General features: G+C 39.5%; 1 protein-coding gene across 1 annotated transcript; it reads right to left on the bottom strand.

Annotated features, from left to right (window-relative positions):
- Window positions 1-20,601: 20,601 nt before the first annotated feature.
- Window positions 20,602-22,770, bottom strand: LOC109243457. Its single transcript, XM_019410393.1, has 4 exons — window positions 22,629-22,770; window positions 22,175-22,526; window positions 21,200-21,744; window positions 20,602-21,110 (listed from the first exon to the last, which is right to left on the bottom strand). The coding sequence occupies exons 1-4, from the start codon at window positions 22,768-22,770 to the stop codon at window positions 20,602-20,604; spliced, it is 1,548 nt and encodes a 515-aa protein (XP_019265938.1).
- Window positions 22,771-23,213: the final 443 nt, after the last annotated feature.

Raw genomic sequence — 23,213 nt, forward strand, 5'->3', positions numbered from 1 at the left:
GTGTAGTTTGATTGCTCGAGGAAGAGCAATGGTTTAAGTGTGGGGTGTTGATGATAGGCTATAATTATGTATTTTAGTCGCTTATTACACTCAAATTTACTGCACTTTAATTGAGTTTAAGCTTTTATCGCTAGTGTCTTGCACTAATTGTGTGTTTTATGCCTTGTATGAGTGATTTCGAACTATGAAGATGTTATAGAATGAATTCAAGTGATTTGTAGCTTTGAAGTCTGTGTAAAAGCTCAAGGAATTAAGCCGGAATCGTAGTCGGGGATCAACGGATGATAGAGCAACAAAACGAAGAATCGAGTAGGTATATTGTGCACTGTCTAGTAAAATGCACATAAGGTTTCTCTCAGAAATCCATTTGGGCTCCACAATATATGGTTGGAAATCTAACTCAAAGGCCTACAACTTTCATGTTTTAAGTTTTTCCAAATTCCAAAAGGAACAGGGTGAAAAACGCGATCAAAACTGCAACCGCGGACCTGGACGCGGACTGAGCAGTACACTGGGTAAATACCGCGTCCGGACCGTGCCCGAACTGCGACCGCGGCATCCAGACCTGAAAAATTATCCTTTTTCGCGTAGGAGAAGGTATAATTATTTGGGCCCGACCCTACTTGGTATATATACATGGAAAAAAGATATTTTGAGGAGAGGAGACGAATTTTCGACACAGATTCGACCTAAGGAGGCAGAGACACAATAGAGCAAGGCGGAGAATTCTTCTACGAGTTTTTCCTTCCTCTTCCTATCTTTTCGTTGTTGGTTATGACTTTTAGTAATGTAGTTTTACATGCTATTATAAATAGCTAATTTTTTATCTAGGGTTTTTGATAGAACCTTTTGTAGGATAAATTCTTATTATGTTTTTATATAATTGAGCAGTTGGATTTCTCTACTTGTTCAACTACGTGTTTGTTGTTGTTGATTGAATGGACATCAATTGACTGTGCCTATTTAGTGTGTAGTGCTCGAGAGAGAGTACATATTTAGGTAGTTGTTGAACAACGTCACTCCTAACGTATGTGAGAAATCAATACAGTGGGTTTAAAGGCAGGTTTAGAAATAATAGAGCCTTGACGTGGTCATAATGAGCGGTTAGATAAAGCCAACGAGCGTAGTTCGAGAGAATATGTCTAGTAAATTATTGTAGTTGCTCGAGAGAGAATTACGACATCTAAAGTTCTCACGATCAGTAGAGAATACATGGACAAAGTTGTAGGGAACATAGCTAGAAGGATTCCGACAATTGGGGAAATCATAACTCTAGACCTCCTTAATTTAGTCTCCAACCCTTTGTCTCGTTAGTTGATAATTTTACCGTTTTCTAGTATTTGCTGGTTAATTAGTTAAAAATATAAATCTCAATCTTTATAATTTAGAAAATTGTTCAAAATTGTCTTTTTAGTGATATTAAACAGATATAGCTAAGCCTTAGTTCTCTGTGGAATTCGACTCCGGACTTTTAGACCGGATTATATTTGCAGCGACCGCTTATCCTTTTTAGGACTAGAGTTGGGCGTGATCAGCCACCAGATCTGACTTCCCTACGTACACTTCCCCCGGGGTCTACGCCTAAAACCGCATTTAAAATAATGTGTGAACAAACAACGATTGGTTCCACATTTGGCAGTTAATTGGTGGTACACCGGCTCCCAGAGCAGCTACATTTTCGTTTTCCCCATGAAATCCAAGACCGTCATTTCCGTGCATGGGAGCGTATTGTGAGTTTGACATGTTAGCCTGAAAACAAAGAATCTTTGACAAGAACAAGTGTAAAAATAATATGTGTTATCCAAATCAGTACTTAAATAACCACTATTATCATTAGCCCCAAGGTGGGCGCCAAACTATTTATCTCGAAAATACGAGTAACAATTAAATTTAATTTGTGATTTTAAAGATATGTGATTTAGTTCAGTACCTATTAATAATCAAGAAATATGAAGTATAGATGAAGGAAATAAGTAAGGCCAAACCAGTAGAGAAGGCAGTATCGACCTCGAACCAAAGTGACCTCGAGATTGGTCAAGAACAATAAAGCAAGAGTTATAAAGCTAAAGGACAATTCTGATGAACAATGAGCGAAAAAGTAAGAGAGTGTATTCTTTTCCAATGACTAGATGCCCTTTACAAATGATTGGGGTCCCCTTTATATAATAGGAGAACCCTAAGATAGGGTATACTTCTATTTACAGTAAAGAATCTTATTGGGACAGCTGTCTAACTGCCTAGTACGTACTCTTACAAATTTGTCCCGGGATTTATGCCATGATTTAGGGGACGTGGCAGGAATCTTGATCATTCTATTACAAACTCGTATCGGCATTATCTCAAGGCCGGTCACGTTCGGCCTCGATGTTCACCGGACACTTTGATCTTCGAAGCCTCCCATCGGGCTCGCTCCTGGTGTATTTCGATCTCGCTTCGAAGTGACCCTCGAGCTCACCAAATCGGGTAGCCCTGATTTCTACCGTATACATCTAGAATAATTTTTTGGAGTTCACTCTTTCACAAATAGGTTTCAGGTTGACATGCTCGAGATGAAGAGCAAAGAGTAGAAAAGTCCTTTACGGTTATTCAATATAGAATTGGCTATTTTTTAACTGCTACTTTGTAAGGGCTAGTTATATTTCAACGAGCGGTCCTAAAGTTGGCTACTTGGTATGAGTAGTAAGGGATGGCAATAGGGCAAGGCGGGTGTGGGAGTTTGGCAAAACCCACAAAAATTTCAACCCGCCCCACCCCGCCCCACTTAATTTTTTTTCTTTTTTCTCTAATTGTTTTTCTAAAACAAACTAGTTTGACATTTTATTATTTTATAAAATGGAGAGTTTGGTAGAGTCACATAAACATAAAACCGAGAGAGTATTACGCTGATCTTCCAAAATAAATAGGTTACTATCATTTCCTATTACTAATACAATATCTTGACTTATGTAATATCATTTTGGTGAGACTTATGCAAATTGATTAATTATAAATCAAAATAGTATTCGTGCTAGTGAAGAAGAATGTGAAGTTGTAGTTCAAATGATAGTTTTGTTTCAAAAAAGATAAAATTTAAAGTTGCCCCGCATTAAACCCGCAAGCCGCCCCGTCCCGCCCCGCTTTAAAAATTTTAGAAATTGTATTAACCAGCCCCGTCCCCACCCGCATAAGAGTAAACCCGCCCCGCCCCGCACCCGCCCTGCCCCGTTGCCATCCCTAGGTATAACTTTTACTGTGGCTTCCACATGGAAGCTCCATGGGCTGTTTATGTTTTAAATTAGAAGCCCCAACAAGCCATATAACTGGTCTGTTTTAGATAGGGAAAATTTTAAACCAAAAAACACCGGTGTGTGCATTAAGAAGCCAATAAATTAATGAAGGATATCCATAAAACAAATTAAATCAGATACGATTGAGGCAATTTTGAATATTTTTCCTTTCTAATTTATTCGTTCAAAGATGAAATAGATGATATAGTGCATATGAAGAAGTTCATATATATTAAGAGGTAAATTGTTTAAAAAAACTACGGAAAGGGCCAAAACTGCCCCGAGACTATTCGATTTGGTACAAATATACCCTCGTCCACCTATTGAGCCAAAAATGCCTCCACCGTTATCTTTCTGGCTCATTATGCCCCTACAACTAATGGTCAATGACAAATAAAAAAAAGCTTACTTAAATTATACAGGGCAATATTTTATTGGTCCAATTTTAAACCATGACCCCAATTAAATAAACGCACCCTTAAGTCATTTTTTAACCCAACCCAAATATCCGATTTGCCTTAAAAAACTGCCAAACTCTTGATTGTCAAAAAATTTAACTTCTCCATTTTCTACTTCTACCACCATCATAGCTGCCATCATCCCTTTTCCTCCATAGAAACCAAACTGCCACCACATTTTTAGTCAGGGGACAGTTTTGGTCCTTTTCCATATTTTTATCATCTTCTTCATTTTACATTTACTACTGGGACTGTCATTTTTCAAAAATGTTCGTCAAAAGACCTTAATTTTCACATTCAAATGTCACTTGCAATGGTAAATTTTTTTTTATTTCTCATCACATAAGATAATCAAAGAACCCATTATGAATTCATGGGCTTTAAATTTCGGAATAGTCTAGTTTTTTCTTCATAATTTTCGTAAAATTTGCATACTCTTAATAAATTGTTAGACCCAAATAGTTATTTAATGTAAAAATAAAATTTTTATGGCCTAGATACTTCTCCTCAAACAAAATCCTAATTTTACAACAAAAGAAGGACATCAAATTGAAAAAAATTAAAGATTTTTTAATCGGACCCTTTCGATTAGCATAATATTCTTGTTGTTATTGTTCGAAAATGGAGGAATGGAGCAAACATGAGAATCATGATTGTGGTGGCAACATAGTTGTTATGGAGGAAAGGGGTGGTGAAAGCTTTGGTGATGGTAGAGTTGAAAAGATGGAAAAGTTAAATTTTTTTAACAATCAAGAGTTTGGCCATTTTTTTAGGTAGGTCGGATTTGGGGTTGGGTAAAATAAAGGGTTAAGGGTGGGTTTATTTAATTGGGGTCATAGTTTAGAATTAGACCAATAAAAATTTGTCACATGTAGTTTAAATAATTTTTTTATTTGGCATTGACCATTAGTCGCATGGGCATAAGTGAGATACAATGCCTTGCTCAGAAGGCCATGGATACACTGCATGAGAGCAGTACATCAACCCTTCATCAAATGATGAAGTTTCCAACAAAGGATGGAATAAAAACAGCATGCAGCAAGAGAGATGTTCGCAGTGCACGATGTGGCACCAATATCAACACCTTCAACATCGAAGGAGCCAGAAGATAAGCAAATAGCGAAGTAACAATCACAAGCTACATCCTCGGCTACACCCAAGTGAACGAATAAGGGAACGTACCATGTCCCCGAAGAGAGCGATTGAAGAATATCGAGGCTCGAGCGCCATCACGGCTAAGGTATAACCGACTCCAATTTTTATTTACGTTTTATACTAACCTTTGCGCAGCGTCCAGTTAGAAGAATCGAAGTACCTTCCAGCTTGAAGGCCTTAGGTTTTATATCATGCTTTGCACTCTTTTCCTTCGATCGGGCTTTATCCTAAGAAGGATTTTACCGGCAAGGTTTTTAACGAGGCAACATCTATATGCTACCTAGGGAGAACTCAACAAGTATTCAATGCTTCTCTTCAATCAACCTCAAATATTGGGGGGCATCCCCCCGGGAGGTCATCTCCCCGGAGAAATCAAGACGAGCCAGAGAGGGTCTCAATAGAAAAATGATGTATCGGGCCAAACGGTCGAAAGAACCGTGTCCGCATAGAACAATCGAACCCTCAGCGGGGAAGACTATGTATACTTGTACCAAGTAATCAAGGATTATTTTCTAATTTTTACCATCAAAACACTCTGTGCCTGAAAGAAGTTTGCTATTTTTACAAGAAACGGCCCCAGAGCCACTCTAAGCCGTAAGACCTCCGAGCCGGAAAACCTCGAGCTCATAAGACCTCCATGAGGCATCTTCAACGCTGTAAGACCTACGGGTGTGCCCAAATCTGTAAGACCTCAAGCTAGGCGTGATTTATACTTGTACCAAGTAACCCATCTGTAAGACCTCAAGCAAGACATGCTCAAATTTATAAGACCTTACAAAAGGCATAACCCCGACCTTAAAGTCAAGGCTATATATTCGAACTTGTAAGACCCTTAAAAAGGCATACCCTCGATATAGACGCCGAAGCTACCTCACTCAGGGACTAAAAGGCTACGAACACAATGACTCCGGTCACAAGGCTGTACCATGCAAACTAACGCGACTCGGGGATGCCCGACCGTCGCTATAAAATCACAGGCCTTTAATTACTTAAAAAATACTTCAAAAAGAACCGGTTAATCAGGCTACCCTAGACATAAGCAAAAGAGCTTCGATCATATCAACTCCAAACAATAAAAAGGCTTCGAAACAATTCAATCATCGAGCGACACCTCCCGAGGTGCTCATCTGCCGTCACATAATGGCTCACAATCGAGGTTCTTATCAAACCATCGAAGAGTCGGACAAACACAAAATTTCAAAAAGTCTTTAACGAGGGAAAAATAAAGCCTATACTAGAGGTCGTACCAACCCAACGCGTAAGAGCCACTATTGCCAGCCTAAATTAAAAGGTCGTACTGACCCAATGAGTAAGAGCCACTATCGCCAGCCTAAAGTAAAACGTCGTACCGACCTAATGCGTAAGAGCCACTGTCGCCAGCTTAAATTAAAAGGTCGTACCGACGCAATGCGTAAGAGCCACTATCACCAGCTTAAATTAAAGGTCGTACCGAGCCTATGCGTAAGAGCCATTGTCGCCAGCTTATAAGAGCCTCAAGGCTGATTAGAAGTCACACCAACCCAACGACCGGCCTAAATAATCACAGGGCCGATTTCTAGACCTAAAGGTTGATAAACTCGAGTCAAGAGCCCAACTCGAGGACTAAGTCCCAAATGGTCGACTTTCGACCGTCACAAATCGCCCAGCAGTGGCAAGAACCCAAGGGTTTAATCTAAGGTCCAAATTTTTGAACCAATTCTCGAAGCAAAGGAAAAACGAGAAATGATGAGAAACGAAAGGCTATTTATATATATTGCTCACAAGGGTACAATTACAAGACCTATAAAGCCCTTACAAGGGAGAAAACAAACAAAACCCTAATCTACCACCGGGTCTATGCCTTCGATGGCTCCCTCGGAGGTTGTGCCCCCAACGGCTCCGGCCGCTGTCCTAGGGTCTTAACGGCCTCTTCCCCTTTGGGGATTTCTCCTTCATCCTCATCATCTCCTGAGCCACTGATCGACTCACTTTCAGAAGCAAGCAGGGTCGCAGCCTTCTCCTCTAGGGTCTTCACCCTCTCGAGCTCGGCAGACCGATCAATGCCCCCTGCATGTATATCCTCGAGAGTCCGCCTCCGAGATTCTAATCGATCATGTTCTGTGGCTCGAGTCAATTGTAGCTCGGCCCCTTCGGGCACTCTCCTAGACTGAGCATTTGCAGCAACATCACCCTCTTTGTGCAAGGATAAGAGTGCCCCGGTTTCAGCTTCGATCCTGGATAGCGCAGCAACTAACTCAGTATGAAGATCTTTTTACTTATTACCCTCCGCCCTTGCATCGTGAAGTTGATGCCCAACTAAGACCACCTTCCCCTGGAGGATATCTCTCTCGGGAGCTATCTCACTCACGTGCCGTTTGAGTTCGAGAATTTCGAAGTCTCTGGCTCGGAGGTCCTCCCTCATAAGGGCATCCTTCTTCTCGAGCTGTGCAGATCAGCCCAAAGGTGTTAAAACGCTGAAATTAGGCAAACATTTAGACAAAAGCAAATGGAAACTACATAACCTGCTCAGCAAGATGAGTCTTCTCACGGGACTCCGCCTCCAAACAATCTCGAAGGCCACGGAGTTCCTCCTCCTTCCTGGTGAAAAGAGCTCTAAGCTCATCGGCTTTCGAGGTACGCTTCCTGCGCTCATCCTTGTAGCTAGTCAACTCAGCTTGAAACCGGGCACAGGTCTGATTATAAAGCACCTTGGCCTGAAACCGTGAAAGAAACAAAGTTAGAAAGACGAAGAGCAGGACGCCGAGCAGAATTTGCAAAAGGTTACCTGCTCACAGAGCCTATCCATCTCACTGAAAATAAGTGAGGCATCAAGCTCAGGATTTTTCTCAGGCGCAGCCAAAGGCCCTTCAAATGCATCTTTATCTCCAACGGGCACCCCCACATCGGAAGGTTCTTTATTCTTAGCATCATGCATCTCCCCAGGAGGTAAAATCGGTATAAGAGGGGAATCGCTCACTTCAATAGCCTTGACTGGATTAATCAGGGCCATCTCTTATTTCCGGAGAGCTTCAAAACTAGGCTCCCCCGGACCGCCTACCAAATGCACCTCAGCCCGAGGAATACTCTGGCGGTCAACTAGCTCGAGGATATTACCCGATACACCCTCAAAGGCTTCTTCAGCCCGAGGCAGGATGACAGCAGCATCAAGTTCCGACTTGAAAGCCACCGTCTCAGCAGTATGATGGACGATCAGGTTTTCCTGTCCCTCAGATGCGGTAACATTTTTCTCCTCACTTTCAGCTCGGGGACTTCCCGCTACTCCTGGAGTTAAGGTTGCTGAATCTGCCTTAGGTTCTTCCACTTTTGCCTTCTTGGATTTTGAAGGCTCAGTTGACGATTCCCTTCGTATTTTCTCCTCTCTGTTAGGTTTAAGGGCATCCGCTTCCCCGGGCGGTGCTTCTCTCATCAAGGAGGCCTTTCCTAGACCTGCACAAATACAAAATATAAGCACAGTGAATGAGGGAACAATCAGTGATAGCTCTTCTGAGAAGTTCAACTACAACAGAAGTAAGGGCTCACCATGGTCCTTGGCCTCCCATCAGCCCTAGACAGGTTGTGCCACACACGCTAGACATATGGGCAAGTCGAATCTAGCTGGTGAATCCAGCCTGAGAGATCCCTGACCACGTCGGGGTACACCGAGTCGGGGTACACCGCGTCAGCTGCATCAGCGGAGAAAGTTAGTTCATGAGAAAATTGGTCCTAAAGAGAAAGAAAATACTTAATTAGCATAGCCACTTACGTTTTGTGTTCCACCTTTTCGGGAAAGGCATCTTCTCCACTGGGATCAGGTCCGAGGTCCTAACTCGGACGAAACGACTCATTTACCCTCCGTCCCTAACCCCGTCAGTACAAGCAAAAAAGGTTTTCGAGGCCCGGTGCCGGAGTTTAATCAGGCCCCCTCGGAGAAGTCGGGGAGTGTACATTCTGATCAGGTGGTCGAGAGTGAAAGGCATCCCCTTAATCATGTTCGCATAATGTCTGGTCATATAAATAATACGCCAGAACGAAAGTTGAATTTGGCCGAGAGTCACTTGATATCATTTACAAAAGTCGATGATCACGAGGTCTATTAAAGCCGGGGACGATTCCACTGGTCCAAGAGTAAATGGATAGGTATACACACTAAGGGAGACGACCTTGTACGTTGTTATGTCCTCTCCCCGAGAGGGAATATCCACCAACACCGCGTTACCCAACGACAGTCAGTCTTCACCTTCTCAGCGTCTGCTGCTAAACTAACATATCGGGACACGGGCTCACACCGTCCCGGTTTCGAAGAAGGCTTCTCGACCTTGAAATCAGAGATCATTTCGCAGGACCCTGGGATAAATTCCTCAAGATTTGGAGGTGCTATTGTCTCATCCTTAGACGAGCGTGAAGAAGGGGAGCACATCCTCCTGAGAGACAGAGGTGGAAGCCTTCGCCATTCTTGTTGAAAGGTTTCAGAAGGGGGAGGAGATTGCAATCAGAGAAAGAGCATAAGAGAGAAGTAAGAAGAACTCTTTTTACAGTGAAAAATAGGGGGCGAAGGAAGAAGTATTTATAGAGCCCAAATATGTACGTTGGAGTAGGCCAAACGGTAGCCAACCACTATAGTTAATTCAAAGGCTCTTCGAAGGCTGTATGGATACGACTTTTAGAAATCCTTTTTTGGCATATCAATCGCTTGATATAACGCAACTGACGTCATGATGGATGTATCGAAGAGGCAAGAATTCAAAGTAGTTTCTTATCATTTTCACTCTAAGAAACGCGGGGAGACATTAGGAGACAATTCATCGACATCAAAGTCTATAAGTTCTTTGAAGATCACAAAATCAAAAATATTTTATCGATCCCTTATCACTCGAGGGTAAACGGTCAGGCGGAGTCGACAAACAAAACTATACTGCAGAACCTGAAGAGAAGGTTGATCGACTCAAAACAAAAATGGAAAGAAATTCTGCCCGAGGTCCTATGGCGTATCGAACAACTTCGAGGTCGAGCATCAGTGAGACACCATTTTCTCTAGTCTACAGCGCAGAAGCTTTGATTCTAGTAGAAGTAGGAGAATAAAGCTTAAGGTTCCAATATGCTACATAAATATTGAATGGTGAGGCCATGGCCACAAGTCTAAATTTAGCGGACGAAAGGCAAGAAGTCGCCCTGGTCTGATTAGGAATTCAAATGCAGCGAATAGGAAGATATTACAATCGAAGGGCAAACCTTCGACACTTCCAAGTCGGGGACTTGATGTTGAGGAAAGTAACACTGCATACCAAGAACCCGAATGACGAGAAACTAGTCCCGAACTGGGAAGGGCCATACATAGTCACCGGTATAACCGGAAAAGGCTAGTTCTAGCTTGAGTCCAAAAATGGCATACAACTGCAAAACAATTGAATGCGGCACACTTAAAGCGGTACTACTACTAAGGTATGAATACCTAAATTTTGTTGAGTTTTATTATCCTTTGAACTAACCCGTGCAGGTACTCAATCGAAGTCAAGTGTAAGAATTAGGTCTGAAAGCACGTGTTGCATTCTTTTTCCCTTCGACCGGTTTTTCCCGAAGTGGGTTTTACAGCAAGGTCTTTAATGATGCAACAGTAAGTGTGCTACTTTATTTTTGAAGACCGGTGTAGGACTGGGGATTGGGGAATTCCCGTATCGGATCAATAGTACTTGAGCCCCCAAAATTCGGCCTCGAGTACTAGGGGACTATCACCCCCTGAGTCAAGAATCGAAGATCTAAGTTCAAAAATTTCGAAGGCAATTCTATTCCACATGGAAAGCAAAGGCTTGAATAATAGGATTTATTGTAAGGGTCAAACGGTCGAACGAATCATGCCCGTATAGTACATTCTCGCCATGGCAGATAGTTTTTGTATCTTCAATTGCTTACACTACATTTAAAGTAATAAAGTGAGAAATTCGCCTTCTATGTTTCATTGGTTGACGCTTACACGAGCGATGTTATCATTAGATACTTAGAATAAATATTGGGCTCAAACCTTCTAAGCCCATGGGCCATCATTAATCGGGGACATGAAACCCCGAAGGCGGTAAGGGTCCACGAGACCATGCCTAATCATTCAAAGACCCCTAAGACTACGAGTCACCTCAAACCGGGGGCTGTCGTCCGATAGCAAGATTGAGAGAATGAGATATTGAACCTCAAGGGCACCAAGCCTACAAGGCAGGGCCTAATTATGAAAGGCTACAACCAACTTAAGGTACAAAGCCAATGGAGCTTCGACCCCGATATTCAAATGACTCGGAGACGTCCGAGTTCATAAATATAAAAAGTAAGGTCCTTTCACATTTTAAACCCATAAAAATTATGTTTGATCTGATCAAATAAATCGGTTGCGAATTACGGCCACGAAAAGGGCCACCTTTGGTAAAGATGAACTGTGTCTGGATAATACCATTCAAATATTTTAATGAAGACTTCGTTTTATTTTTAACAAATCGTCCAATGTCAAAGCAACTCGGAGCCGTTACTTGACCCTGGCCCTATCTGAGCTTTGGAAGTTGAACAATTTAAGCAATGTCAAATTTTATGCTAAGGCATTGATGATGTATTAAGTACGAGGCACAAGTTATATATCCTAAGTCCTAAATATAAGCAAATGCAGAAAAGTTAAAGGACACAATATGTAGCCGAAGGATAATTTCATATATATATATATATATATCACCAAATAGGTATTTACAGAGGCACGAGAAAACGGCCCCAAAGTAAAAGCGTACAAATACAAGAAAAGACAAAAATACTTTAAGCTAAGGCATTTCATGCCTAATCTTCATCAAAGCCCAGCTCGCTATCCAAACCCTCGGGATGGTACCTTGCTTTGGCTTCGGCTTTGAGCCACTTGGCCTCTTAGATCTGGGCCGCTAAGTCGACCCTGTGTCTTGGACCTCCTCGAGAGCCTCCCTCCGAGATAGCCGCTTCACGTACTAAACCTTCGTTATAATACAGGCTTCGGCTATCTCGACATCCGTCTTATACTGGGCCAACATGTCTTGGGCTTCAGAGAGCTCATTCAATCCACCTCCAATTTTTACTTCAGCGCAGTATACTCTTGACCGAGAGCGTCACACTCTACAATGGCGCACGTTGCGTCCGGAGCTCCTCATTCAGCCGATACCATTTATCGGCCTTTTATTTCATCACTCGGAGATGCACTTTGGTCGATGCTAAGTCCTATTTGGTGGCATCCCACTCCGATACTAGGCAATCCATTTTGCCCCTCAGCTCATCAATCGAAGCCTTGACCTCGTCCATTTTGGACCTAAGCTGGTTGATCAAAGTTATTTTCTCCTGGACCTGCGGGGTTGCGGTGTTAGCATTTGCAATTAACCTCTCGTTATCAATCTCGAGCACTATTACCTTTTCAACCAGAACGTCATGGTTTAGTTTCGCTTTTGAGGCCTCCTTCTAGGCTTTCTCTAGTTCGGCTTGGAGGGCACAGCGGTCGACCATGTCCCTAAGGATTTCATCCTTTTGCTCACAGAGATTTTGTACATCTCTGTTTGCTAGACCTACTCCTTGAGCTCGAATTCAAGGTGGCTCACCTCCATCTTGGACCGGTGAACGCTTTCATGATGAATCACTGAGGCCTGAGATATAAACAAAGAAAACCGTTAAAATACCATTAAAGTAAACGGAACTCTTTAAGATGAAAAGGGAAAAAGGTATACCCTATTCAACGCCTGCTGAGCCTCGTTGAAAAGATTTGGCCCATCTACCTCGTTCATCTTCACTTGGTTTTCTTCAGTTAACAAGGAATGGAGATAGCTGGCCATTCCAACTGGCCTGGATAACATGCTAGTATCCGCCGATACCATGAACATTACTGTCTTTTTTCGTTCAGGGTCCACACCTGGGGCAGGAAACTGCTTCTCGAGCTTTGAGCTCGAATTCGGCCCACCTGATCCTTGTTGCATGACCCTTTTCGAGATCTCCAAGTGGCCAAAGACGGAGTAATACTCCATCATGCCGATGTCCACGCCCTCAAAAAATGAGTTAAGTCCATCATCCATGGCCCGGGACGCTTCGTTCAGTTTCTCTTCGGCGGCCCGAGCTTCATCTAAAATGGCCTCTATACGAGCGGTGACTCCTCAATATGGATGACGGTGGAATTTTCAGAGGCGGAACTCCTCAGGACAATATGAAAAATCTTTAAGCCGATGAAGAGCCTCAGAATTGGGGACTCAGGCGCCTGAAGTCTTTTTGGTGCTCTTTCTGACCTTGAGCACAATCCTTTTTCTCTTCTTGGCCTCGGCAGGAGCGTCCGAGGAGTCAGGGGATCTCTTCTTCTTCTTCTTTGTTTTCACCTCCTTTTTCGCATCAACTTCGGCAACGGGCTGTAGTAAAGCAGAGGATTTTGTAGACAGGGTCAAGGTCACGGCATCGGCGATTTCCCAAAGTTTGGTGGTCTTAGGCAAACCTGTGAAAAAAAGGACTTAGTCATAGCAATGACAGAATAAAAAACGACCAGGAAAAAATTCAACCAAAAAAGTGGGGCACTCACCGTGAGAATGAGCCTCCCACTTGCCTTTGGAGAGCTTGCGCCACTCACGCTCGGGATAGGTTAGTTGCTTGCATATACTCTCGACCCACTTCCTAAAATGTGGAACCGAGTTGGAACTCAGGCAATAGCTGCATGTCAAATGAAACAAGTCATGAGAATGAAAAGTAGATACAAGAAAGTAATTTGACGACATAAGAGGAAGTAAACTTACGTTTTGGGTTCCACTTCTCGGAGAACGGCATGAACTCGGAAGGAATGAGGTCCTCGGTCTTTATTCGAACAAACCTACCCTGCCAACCTTGGCCCCTGTCCTCGTCTGTGCAGGAGAAGGGAGCTTTCTTTGCCCAATGGGCAAGTATGATTAACCCCTTTGGAAGATTCGGGGACTGTAAACTCGAGGCAGGTGATCAACCGTGAACCGAGGCTCCTCCGTGTTGTTTGCAAAATGACGGAGAAGGGTCACGATCTTCCAAAAGTATGGATGAACCTGCCCGAGATAGAATTTGTACCTCGTACAGAACTCGAGGATCATCGTGACAACCGGACCGAACGTGAAAGGATACGTGTAAGCACTTAAATATACTTCCACGTGTGTCGTGATGTCCTTGTTGGGACTTGGAACGACTATGTCCTTGACTTTCCATTTGTAGTCCTCTTGGACTACTTTAATTGTCTCCTCGGTGATGGAGCAAACGTACCTCCACGCTTTCTCACTTCGGTCTCCTTATGCAGAGGGTTTCTCGACCTTGAAGTCGTTATCTATGGAGTAGCCTCCGGGGATGCAATCTGTAAGGGGAGGTCCTGGGGCTACAATCGGAAATGTTGCCTCGGTGATAGTGGCTGAGGAAGAAGTCATCGGTGCAGTATTTTGGGGTACTGATTTCGAGCTCTTCGCCATTTTTATCTGGTAGTTTGAAGATTTGAAGGTGAGATATGAAGATTTGAAGATATTCTATGACGATTTGAAGGTGAACTATGAAGATTTGAAGACGAACTATGAAGATATAAAGACATTAAGAACAAGTTATGAAGATATGAAGGATCTATGAACATATGAGGATATGAAAAACTCGAGGGTAACTTAAGAAAGTTCGAAATCAGAAAGTAAAAAAGTGAAATAGGAAACCAGAACTTCTATAGGGAAAGAGTAATGAGTGCATGGCGTTTCGAATTTGGTAATTACCAAGGTTGATCAACCGGCGGCTGACGCTTGAGCGACGTGACTGATGGGACATTTTGGTTCATCAGCTTGCTTATGGTGTGTGAGAGGAGGAACCGAGGTTAATTAGTCAATTATCATCGCTCCTATAATCTACTCTCCGAGAAGTGAGGGGACTATTTGTATACGAGTAAAATCGGGAACAGAGTTATCCCCGATTTTCCGTTAAAAAGAAAAGAACGATGTTACTCGTTACTAGCTTGAATAAGACCGAGGGTGCCTGCAGATCGGAATTAGGAGCGAACGAATGATTCATCGGGAATCGAACATGGTTGAACCCGGGGAGATTCCAGCTCGAGCGATACGAAGAATCGAGGGTAAAGGTAAAGACGGTTAAAGAAGACAAGCGAAGAGCCGAAATATCCGCCATCAGTCGGATATTACGGCGCGGATCATGCTCGGTATTGGCTATAGATCGTGTTTTCGTGAGAGAAAGGAAAGAGAGGATTTTTACCTTATTTAGACTTGTATTAGGGTTAAAACTCCTCTACTATATAAAGAAGATAACCCTTTCATCTTTTGGCACTGTTGGCACGTAATATCAAAGCAATAAAGTTAATTTTTGGCTTTTAGAAATTGTTTAAGTGTTCTTCAGTTGTTCATCTATTTAGTTTGCAACCGTGCTCTATTCTGAGGCTCGACTGAGCCGANTAAGAAATTCATATACATATAATATTCATTAGAGTGCAGAAATAAATGATACTGTGGTGAATATATGTGAAGAAGGGCATACATTAAGAGGGTAAATTGTTAAAGAAGAAGGCGCAGATGGAAGAAACAGTGCGATACAGTGAACTTCACCCGATAATGAAACCTTTAGTTAATAAGTGTTTACTAAGCGTATCTCTACCTACATAATCAATTAATGTAAAAGGATAAAATAGAATCCGTTAAACCACACATTAATTTTAATTTTTAAATTCACTTCTACTGCTAATTAAAAGTACCACACCGTCTAATCAATAATTAATTGGCGCATACTAAATTAAACACTTCGTTGATAGTGGCACCACAATGTGGTATCTTGAAGAAACACCCAACACGGGTGTGTTAGCCATGCACTTGATTAAACAAGATGATCTTACAACAAACACACCCACTATGGGTGCGTCAGCAACAAACAATGTTGTTGAATCTGAACAAATCATGGCGACACACCCAAATTGCCCATCCACCATGGATGGGCACAACTTTTTTTATAATTATTTTTTTTACTGATGAACTAGTTGTATAGATTATTTCAAGAACAAAGAATAGCAAGGTTGATGCTAATTATTGTTTTGTCTTCACAAATATTACTTATTCATTAAAATCTTTCTATCCACAACCATGCATTGTAGTAAAGAAAACAACGTCTTTAACCATAATTATTTCAATCAGTTTAATGCATGATATGAAATTCTGTTTCTCTTAAGCTTTGTGAGATGAAGACAATAAAGGATAAGTAGAAGGAGGAAACAACTATTTAAATAACAGGCAATATGAAGTCAATAATCCGTTAATGTTTGGAAGCTACTTTCACGAGAGAACATGGGGTTCTTTTTTGAAAATGTCTCAAGGACAATATTTTGAAGTTTTAAATGCGAAAATTGAACTTGAAAACAGTATCAAAGAGTTTCACTTGCAAAAATTGGAACTCTAGAATAATTTTCTGGAGTTCAATCTTTGACAAATAGGTTTCAGGTTGACATGCTCGAGATGAAGAGCAAAGCGTAGAAAAGTCCTTTACGGTAATTCAATATAGAATTGGCTATTTTTTAACTACTACTTTGTAAAGGCTAGTCATATTTCAACGAGCGATCCTAAAGTTGGTTACTTGGTATAAGTAGGGATGGCATCGGGGCGGGGCAGGACAGGGCGGGGCGGCGCGGGTACGGGCGGGTTTGGCAAAACCTAAAAAAATTTCAACCCGAATTTCTTTTTTCTCTAGTCTTTTTTCTAAAACAAACTAGTTTGACATTTTATTATTTTATAAAATGGAGAGTTTAGTAGAATCACATAAATATAAAACCGAGAGATTATTACGCTGATCTTTCAAAATAAATGGGTTACTATTATTTCCTATTACTAATACAATATCTTGTCTTATGTAATATCACTTTGGTGAGACTTATGCATTGGTTAGTTATAAATCAAAAGAGTATTTGTGCTAGTGAAGAAGAATGTGAAATTATAGTTGAAATGATAGCTTTGTTTCAAAAAAGATAAAATTTAAAGTTGTCCCGCATTTAACCCATTAAACCCGCAACCCGCTCCTCCCCGCCCTTCTTTGAAAATTTTAAAAATTATTTTAACCCGCCCCGCGCCGCCCCCACCCGCAGAAGAATAAACCCGCTCTGTCCCGTATCAAACAAAATTCGCCCCGCACCCGCCCGTCCCATTGCCATCCCTAGGTATAACTTTTACTGCGGCGTCCACATGGAAGCTTTATGGGTTGTTTATGTTTGAAAATTTTACACCCTATAGAAAACCTTAATACCCTATTTATTTTAAATAAATACCATTTTGAAGTATTACATCCTATAAATACCTTTTATCCTTTATAGAAAAATATCTAATTATAGTTACATCCTACATTTAAGGCACCATATATGCTAAATATTATTTTTCTCTCTCCTTTTTAGTATTTTCTCTCACATAATCACCGTCTGCTCTAACCACGTTCTCTCTCTCTCTTTTTGCATACACTTTACTCTCTTCTCCCACAAACCCACGTTTCATAACTCTTCTCCCACCCAAATCCTCTATTTCTCCGCCATTATCAATCCAACATTCAAAATCTAGCTAAAATCACTGTTTTTACTGCCGATTTGTATACTCCTGGTAAGTTTACTTCTTCGATTTTGATATCCTTATTTTGCTTCTCTAATTTTCATACCGATTTTAGTTTGTTTCTGAAACAATAACCATTGGTATTGTTTACTCACCAGGAAGCTTTGGTTTTTCTCTCCAATGTCGGATTCAACGCCACACAAGATGATAACCAGAGGTATACCCACCAAAATTCTCAATTTTGATGGGCCCTCTTTCTCGTTGCAAATAACTCAAGCGGAGTCGGATTTTGCAGGTCTATCAGCCACTACAGTTTTAGAGAGAAGAATTAAATTACACAATGACAAGTCGAAAGAAGTCCAAGTTGAGAAATTTTCAAAAGAAATAAAAAATCCAGTTGCTTCAAAGAGGAAAAAATCTATGAATGATTCTTCATGTGTCAATGTAAAGGAAGTTGCTGCAAAAAAAAATATCAGATACACGACACGAAAAGGTAATTGCTATTTTATCAATATGCATTCAAAGAAACTTATATGTATTCATAATTATTCAAGTTATTTTACATGTATGATGTTGTATTCGTATGTATCTGGTTGTATTTAAATATATTTAGTTTTATTCAATTTCACATTTTTGTACTATTTGGTATGAATGTATTCAGTTGTATTTATAAGTATGTATATGTATTCTTATGTATTTTGACAGTTCTATTCTTAATGATTTTCAAGGTTCCCATCACTGTTGTATTTTGAAGCAACTATTTATTTTTCAATGTATTTTTTTTTTTTTTGCAACTGTTCAATTTTCCAGTAAGTTTTTAATTGTATTCATATGTATTCAGCTTAGTTATTTTTTATGTCATGTGTGTTGTATCAAGTTTTTTAATATGTATTTAGCCTTGTCAGTGTATTTAGTTGTATTCGTATGTATTCATGTCAGATATACTGTAATATATTCTGTGTATTCAGTTATATCTATACTTCTAAGTGTTTGTAGTTGTATTCATATGTATTCATGTCAGATTTACTATGAAATATGCATTGTATTCAATTGTATTTACATGTATTTATTCTTGTTAAATGCAGGGAATTAAGTTTGTTAAATGCAAGGAATTAAGCACTCTTGGAGAGATTCCATAAACAACATTTGATTCCACTCTACTCCGTCAAAGATATGGTGCTCTCCTCTGGGACTATGCTATGCGGAAGATAGACGCTGATGCCATAAGCGAGAATGAAGCACCTTCAAAGATTGCTAGGCAAATCACGGAGTCAGATTCAAAGATGCAGATAGTGTTAGAGTAGCTTTAGGTTATTGTAGTTTTGGAGTGTAGTTTCAAGAAGAATACTGTTTTGAGTAGTTTTTGGTGTAGATGGTATTTAGTTTGAAAAACTTATCACTTTATCAACAGTGTTCGTGTATGATAATTGCAACTTTTCAATCGCTGTTTTACTGGTTTGTTCATAAGTATTCATGCTTATTCTTCAGCTTGTATTCATATTTATCTTACAGGATTCAAGTATGTATTAATACCAAGTAACTTTGCTTGAACAGGTTTTAGGCAATGAACATGTTAATGTCAAAGTCAAAAACTTTATGTATGCTGATGGTAGGTTATATAAAAGAATTCAGATGTATTTTTTTCTGAATTCAGTTGTATTTAGTTGTGTTTAACTATCAAATTCAGTTGTATTCAATTGTATTCGGCAACATTCATTCAGATGTATCTTTCAAGTTTAGTTAATACATATTAAAGAATACAAATTCAGCTGTATTAAACAGGTTTTACGTAGTCAGTTGTATTCAACTGTACTCAGTTGTATTCAGCTATTTTATTCAGCAGTAGTTAGTTGTATTCAAGTGTATTCTTCAGCTGTATTCAGTTGTATTTTGGTATATTCATTTACATTCAGTGCTACTCAATTGTGTTATTCATAAAAATACAGCAGCTGTATCAAGTTGTATTTTTTAGTATTCATCTATACTCAGTTCTACTTAACTGTATAGTTCATATATATTTATCTGTATAAAAATACTTCAACTATATGTATTAAGAAACTATTCACGAAAGTCATTTCAGAATATATTACTTGACAATGAGAATTTATTACTTGACAATGTCATCATAAGTATTGACACATCGTTGAAGCACCAATACATGTCAGAGTGTTAACTATTTATTACGTGGAGCATTTCTACACGTTCGCTTGTTATGTCCTCCCTGCCCACATATGCTACATGAATGTTGATTTTTCGGCTGCAGCAATTCACTTAAAGTTTTATCGCGCTCTTTCTTTGGCCTTCCAGGAGGTCTTTTCCATTTGGGTGGTAGTACAACCTCCTCTGCAACATGTTCTGGTATATTCCAGTCATTTCTGTCCGGTAGCGGGTACACTGGCACATCGTATGTTATTACAATTGTATTTGGTTTGTAATAGTTAGAGCAATATTCTTCTGGCATTAGAAACTTGCTCTTCAATAAGCCCAAGCATGTGGGCATGACAATTCATCAACTTGGAACCTCCCACAAACACATTTTCTCTCTAACAGGCAGACTGTGTAATTCCTCCCACCATCGTTAACCGTATGTAAGTATTCAGTTGATGGTACCACTTACATCTAAAAATAGAAATATAAGTTTTGAGCACATATAACTGAATTACCAAATGTATAATGCTGAATTAATAAGTTACATACAACTGAAATATTTGCATATAGATGAATACATCATATATTTAGACCAGCAGAATATCAACTGTAATTAGTGCAGAACTTATCAAAAGTCTGCTGTACTTTAGGCAACAGGATGCTAACAAAAGAATTAGAATCATACGTATTGACAATACATATTAAAATTAGATATAATACAGCTTTGTTAGTTGTATTCTGATGTATTCGAATAGTTTTTGCAGCATGTTTTTAGTTATATTCAGTTGTATTCATATTAGATCTACGGAAAAATATGTCTTTTATGTGTTTGAATATAGTTGTATTCATATGTATTAATGGTAGTTCTACTTAAAAAATGATTGTATTCAGTTGTATCCATGCCATTAATTCAGAAAACAATTAAGCTATATACAGCAATGACATTAAAATATAACTTACAGTCATACGTGTAGACATTGCCTTATTTAAAGTCAGCATCTCCTGGTATTTTTTTCCAAGCGTCGTGTATGTCTGTGTAGCTTCTTTGCGGTTACTACAATTCTAACGTCCAAACATCTTTCTAACTTCTTCGAGGAAGTCATATATTGGCAATTCCCTTGCTAAAACTAGTGCGGCATTGATTGACTCAACAATATTTGACGTCATTGTCCATCCCCTGTTAACAGGTGCATACAACCTAGCCCACTGTTCGTAACCAGCTAACTCTAAGTATTCTTTCACCCTAATATCTACCTTCTCCACCTTCTCCATCAGACTGTCAAATTCAGCTTGTGTGCATGCTTTTGCCATCGAGAAGTATATCTCGCTCAATATGGCATGGCTCTTTTTGAATTTCTTATATACGTTATTCCATAGATGCCATATACAAGCAAAATGCGGTACATTTGTATACACTCTCGATACAGATTTAATGATACTCTCATTTCTATCTGAAACGATGCACATGTTTTCCCTTTCACCGTATGCTATCTTGAATTGCTCAAAGAACCACGTCCAAGCAGCATCGTTCCCTGAATCAATAACATCATATGCTAGTGGCAATATATGACCTGTAAATACAATTGAATATATTTATTTTTAAAACATGTATTTTAATATTTAAAATATTAACAGATTGTATTATAATTCAGATACTCACCTGCACCATCCAACGTGCTTGCCGAAACGAATGTCCCGGTGTAGTAAGATTTTAGGTGACTTCCATCCACAACAACAATGGGTCTACAATGATCAAACCCCCTTATAAAGGCATACAAGGATATATACACGTACATGAATTCATTTTTTGGCGATTTTACCATTCTGATGTGGGAACCTGGATATGTCATATCCATTGTATATAAGTATCCTGGTAATTTTTTGTATGAATCAGCCGGTTCACCTCTCAGAAAATTCATTGCCTTTTCTTTAGCCCTCCACGCCAACATGTAGCTAACATCTACACCTAAATCTGATTTCACATCATCAACCTTTGGGGTGTATTTCCTCTTATGGTTTGTAAGCTTAGGCCTTATCATACCACCTATAAGGCTGCTACTAGCCTGCCGCTGCTCATACACCTTGTCCTTCAGCGGACATGTATGGTTATCATTGAATTCTCTCACTTTGAATAGTTCTGATTTGTTAATGCTTGAAGCCTTAAACCTCCATTCACAATCTTCTGAAATACATAATAATGCATAGCTACAAAGAATTAATCATTTTACATTTGATTAGCATAAGTGTTTACAAAAAATACAGCTCATATACAGACAAATACAATCTGACATAGATACATCCTGACATCTATATATATAATTTTTTATACTACTGAATTCAATTATAGCTATATGCATTTAAATACAATGAATACAACTGAATACACTTGTTTGTATATGCATACACTTAATACCACAGTAGACAAAATAAGAAAATAATTAGAGCCACTGTTGTGTATTTATACCAGTAAAATACATATGAATACATGTATTTAAGGACCCTAAACAAACATATATTTACTTCATCTGTGATCATCAAGAGGAAATACACACATACGCATAAATACAACATTAAACTTACAGCTCGAACCAATAATAGAAAATACAAAGAAAAAAAAATTTAAATACACGCAAACCTGACAGCATTAGACCTATCAACCCGGAATTGAAACCTTTGAGCTATAGCATAATTCTCCATCACCTCTTTCAATGTAGCCTTATCCTTATACATTAGTCCAGCCATAACCTCCTTTTGATTAGTTTTTGAAATTATCAAATCCTTGTGGAGTTCGAACATTCCAATCGCTTCTCCTGAATTGACAAAATCTAGAGCCAATATATCATCTGTAACGGAATCGTACCTTTGAACTGCTTCGTCTATTTGCTCAATGTCGCCTTGATTTAAACTACCTCCGGATATAAGATCTTTTTCGATAGTTGTTATGCACAAAGGATACATCCCAAATTCTCTGTTCTCTTTTTTCAATTCTACATACACTCAGTAACCCATATCATTGTGTATTTCCATTGGCGTGCAATTTTCTTCTATTTTGTATTGTATTTTAATGGTCTTTGAGCTCAAATCTATACCCAGTTGATTAGAAATTGAAGCAACCAGATCATTAAAGGAGGCATACTCCTTTATCAGTATTCCCTCAATTGAAAAATCGATGTAATTGCCCTCATCGTTCCACTTGCCAGAATGACGCAACAAAACTGTTAAACTTGCCATACGTATAGAGGAACTATACCTTATTTTGTATAAAATTTGTATCAATCGAGAAAAAGGAGAAGAGAATGGAAGAAGTTTGATCAGATGTTGCTCTAGTTTTTCGCTGTATTCACGTTTCTGAGTTGATTTCTTTGAGCAGAATACAGATTAATGTGTACTAGTTTTAGTTCGTTGAGTTAAATTAGGAGAATATCATGTGATTTGATTTCCTTCCGTTTTCAACCAGTTTAACCTTCCAGATTTTGCGCAGATACGTTACTGTATTTCACGTTAATGCCACTTGAATACAGCTAAATACATATCAAATTTAGCTGGAATTCCCTTTTTAACGCCTATTTTTTTGTTGTATTAATGAATACAACAGCTTAAATACATGAGAATACATTGTATAAAATCATAAAAGGTATCTATAACACGTAATATAGCAAAGGGTATCTATAAAT

The sequence above is a fragment of the Nicotiana attenuata genome, unplaced genomic scaffold (assembly GCF_001879085.1).
Source record: "Nicotiana attenuata strain UT unplaced genomic scaffold, NIATTr2, whole genome shotgun sequence".
NCBI classification, from domain to species: Eukaryota; Viridiplantae; Streptophyta; class Magnoliopsida; order Solanales; family Solanaceae; genus Nicotiana; species Nicotiana attenuata.

Coding starts and splice junctions, on each gene's coding strand:
- LOC109243457 (XM_019410393.1), bottom strand. CDS start 22,770: ATGGCAAGTTTAACAGTTTTGTTGCGTCATTCTGGCAAGTGGAACGAT. Junction 22,527..22,628: donor TTCAATTTCTAATCAACTGG/GTATAGATTTGA, acceptor GAGTGTATGTAG/AATTGAAAAAAGAGAACAGA. Junction 21,745..22,174: donor GATAGGTCTAATGCTGTCAG/GTTTGCGTGTAT, acceptor AATTCTTTGTAG/CTATGCATTATTATGTATTT.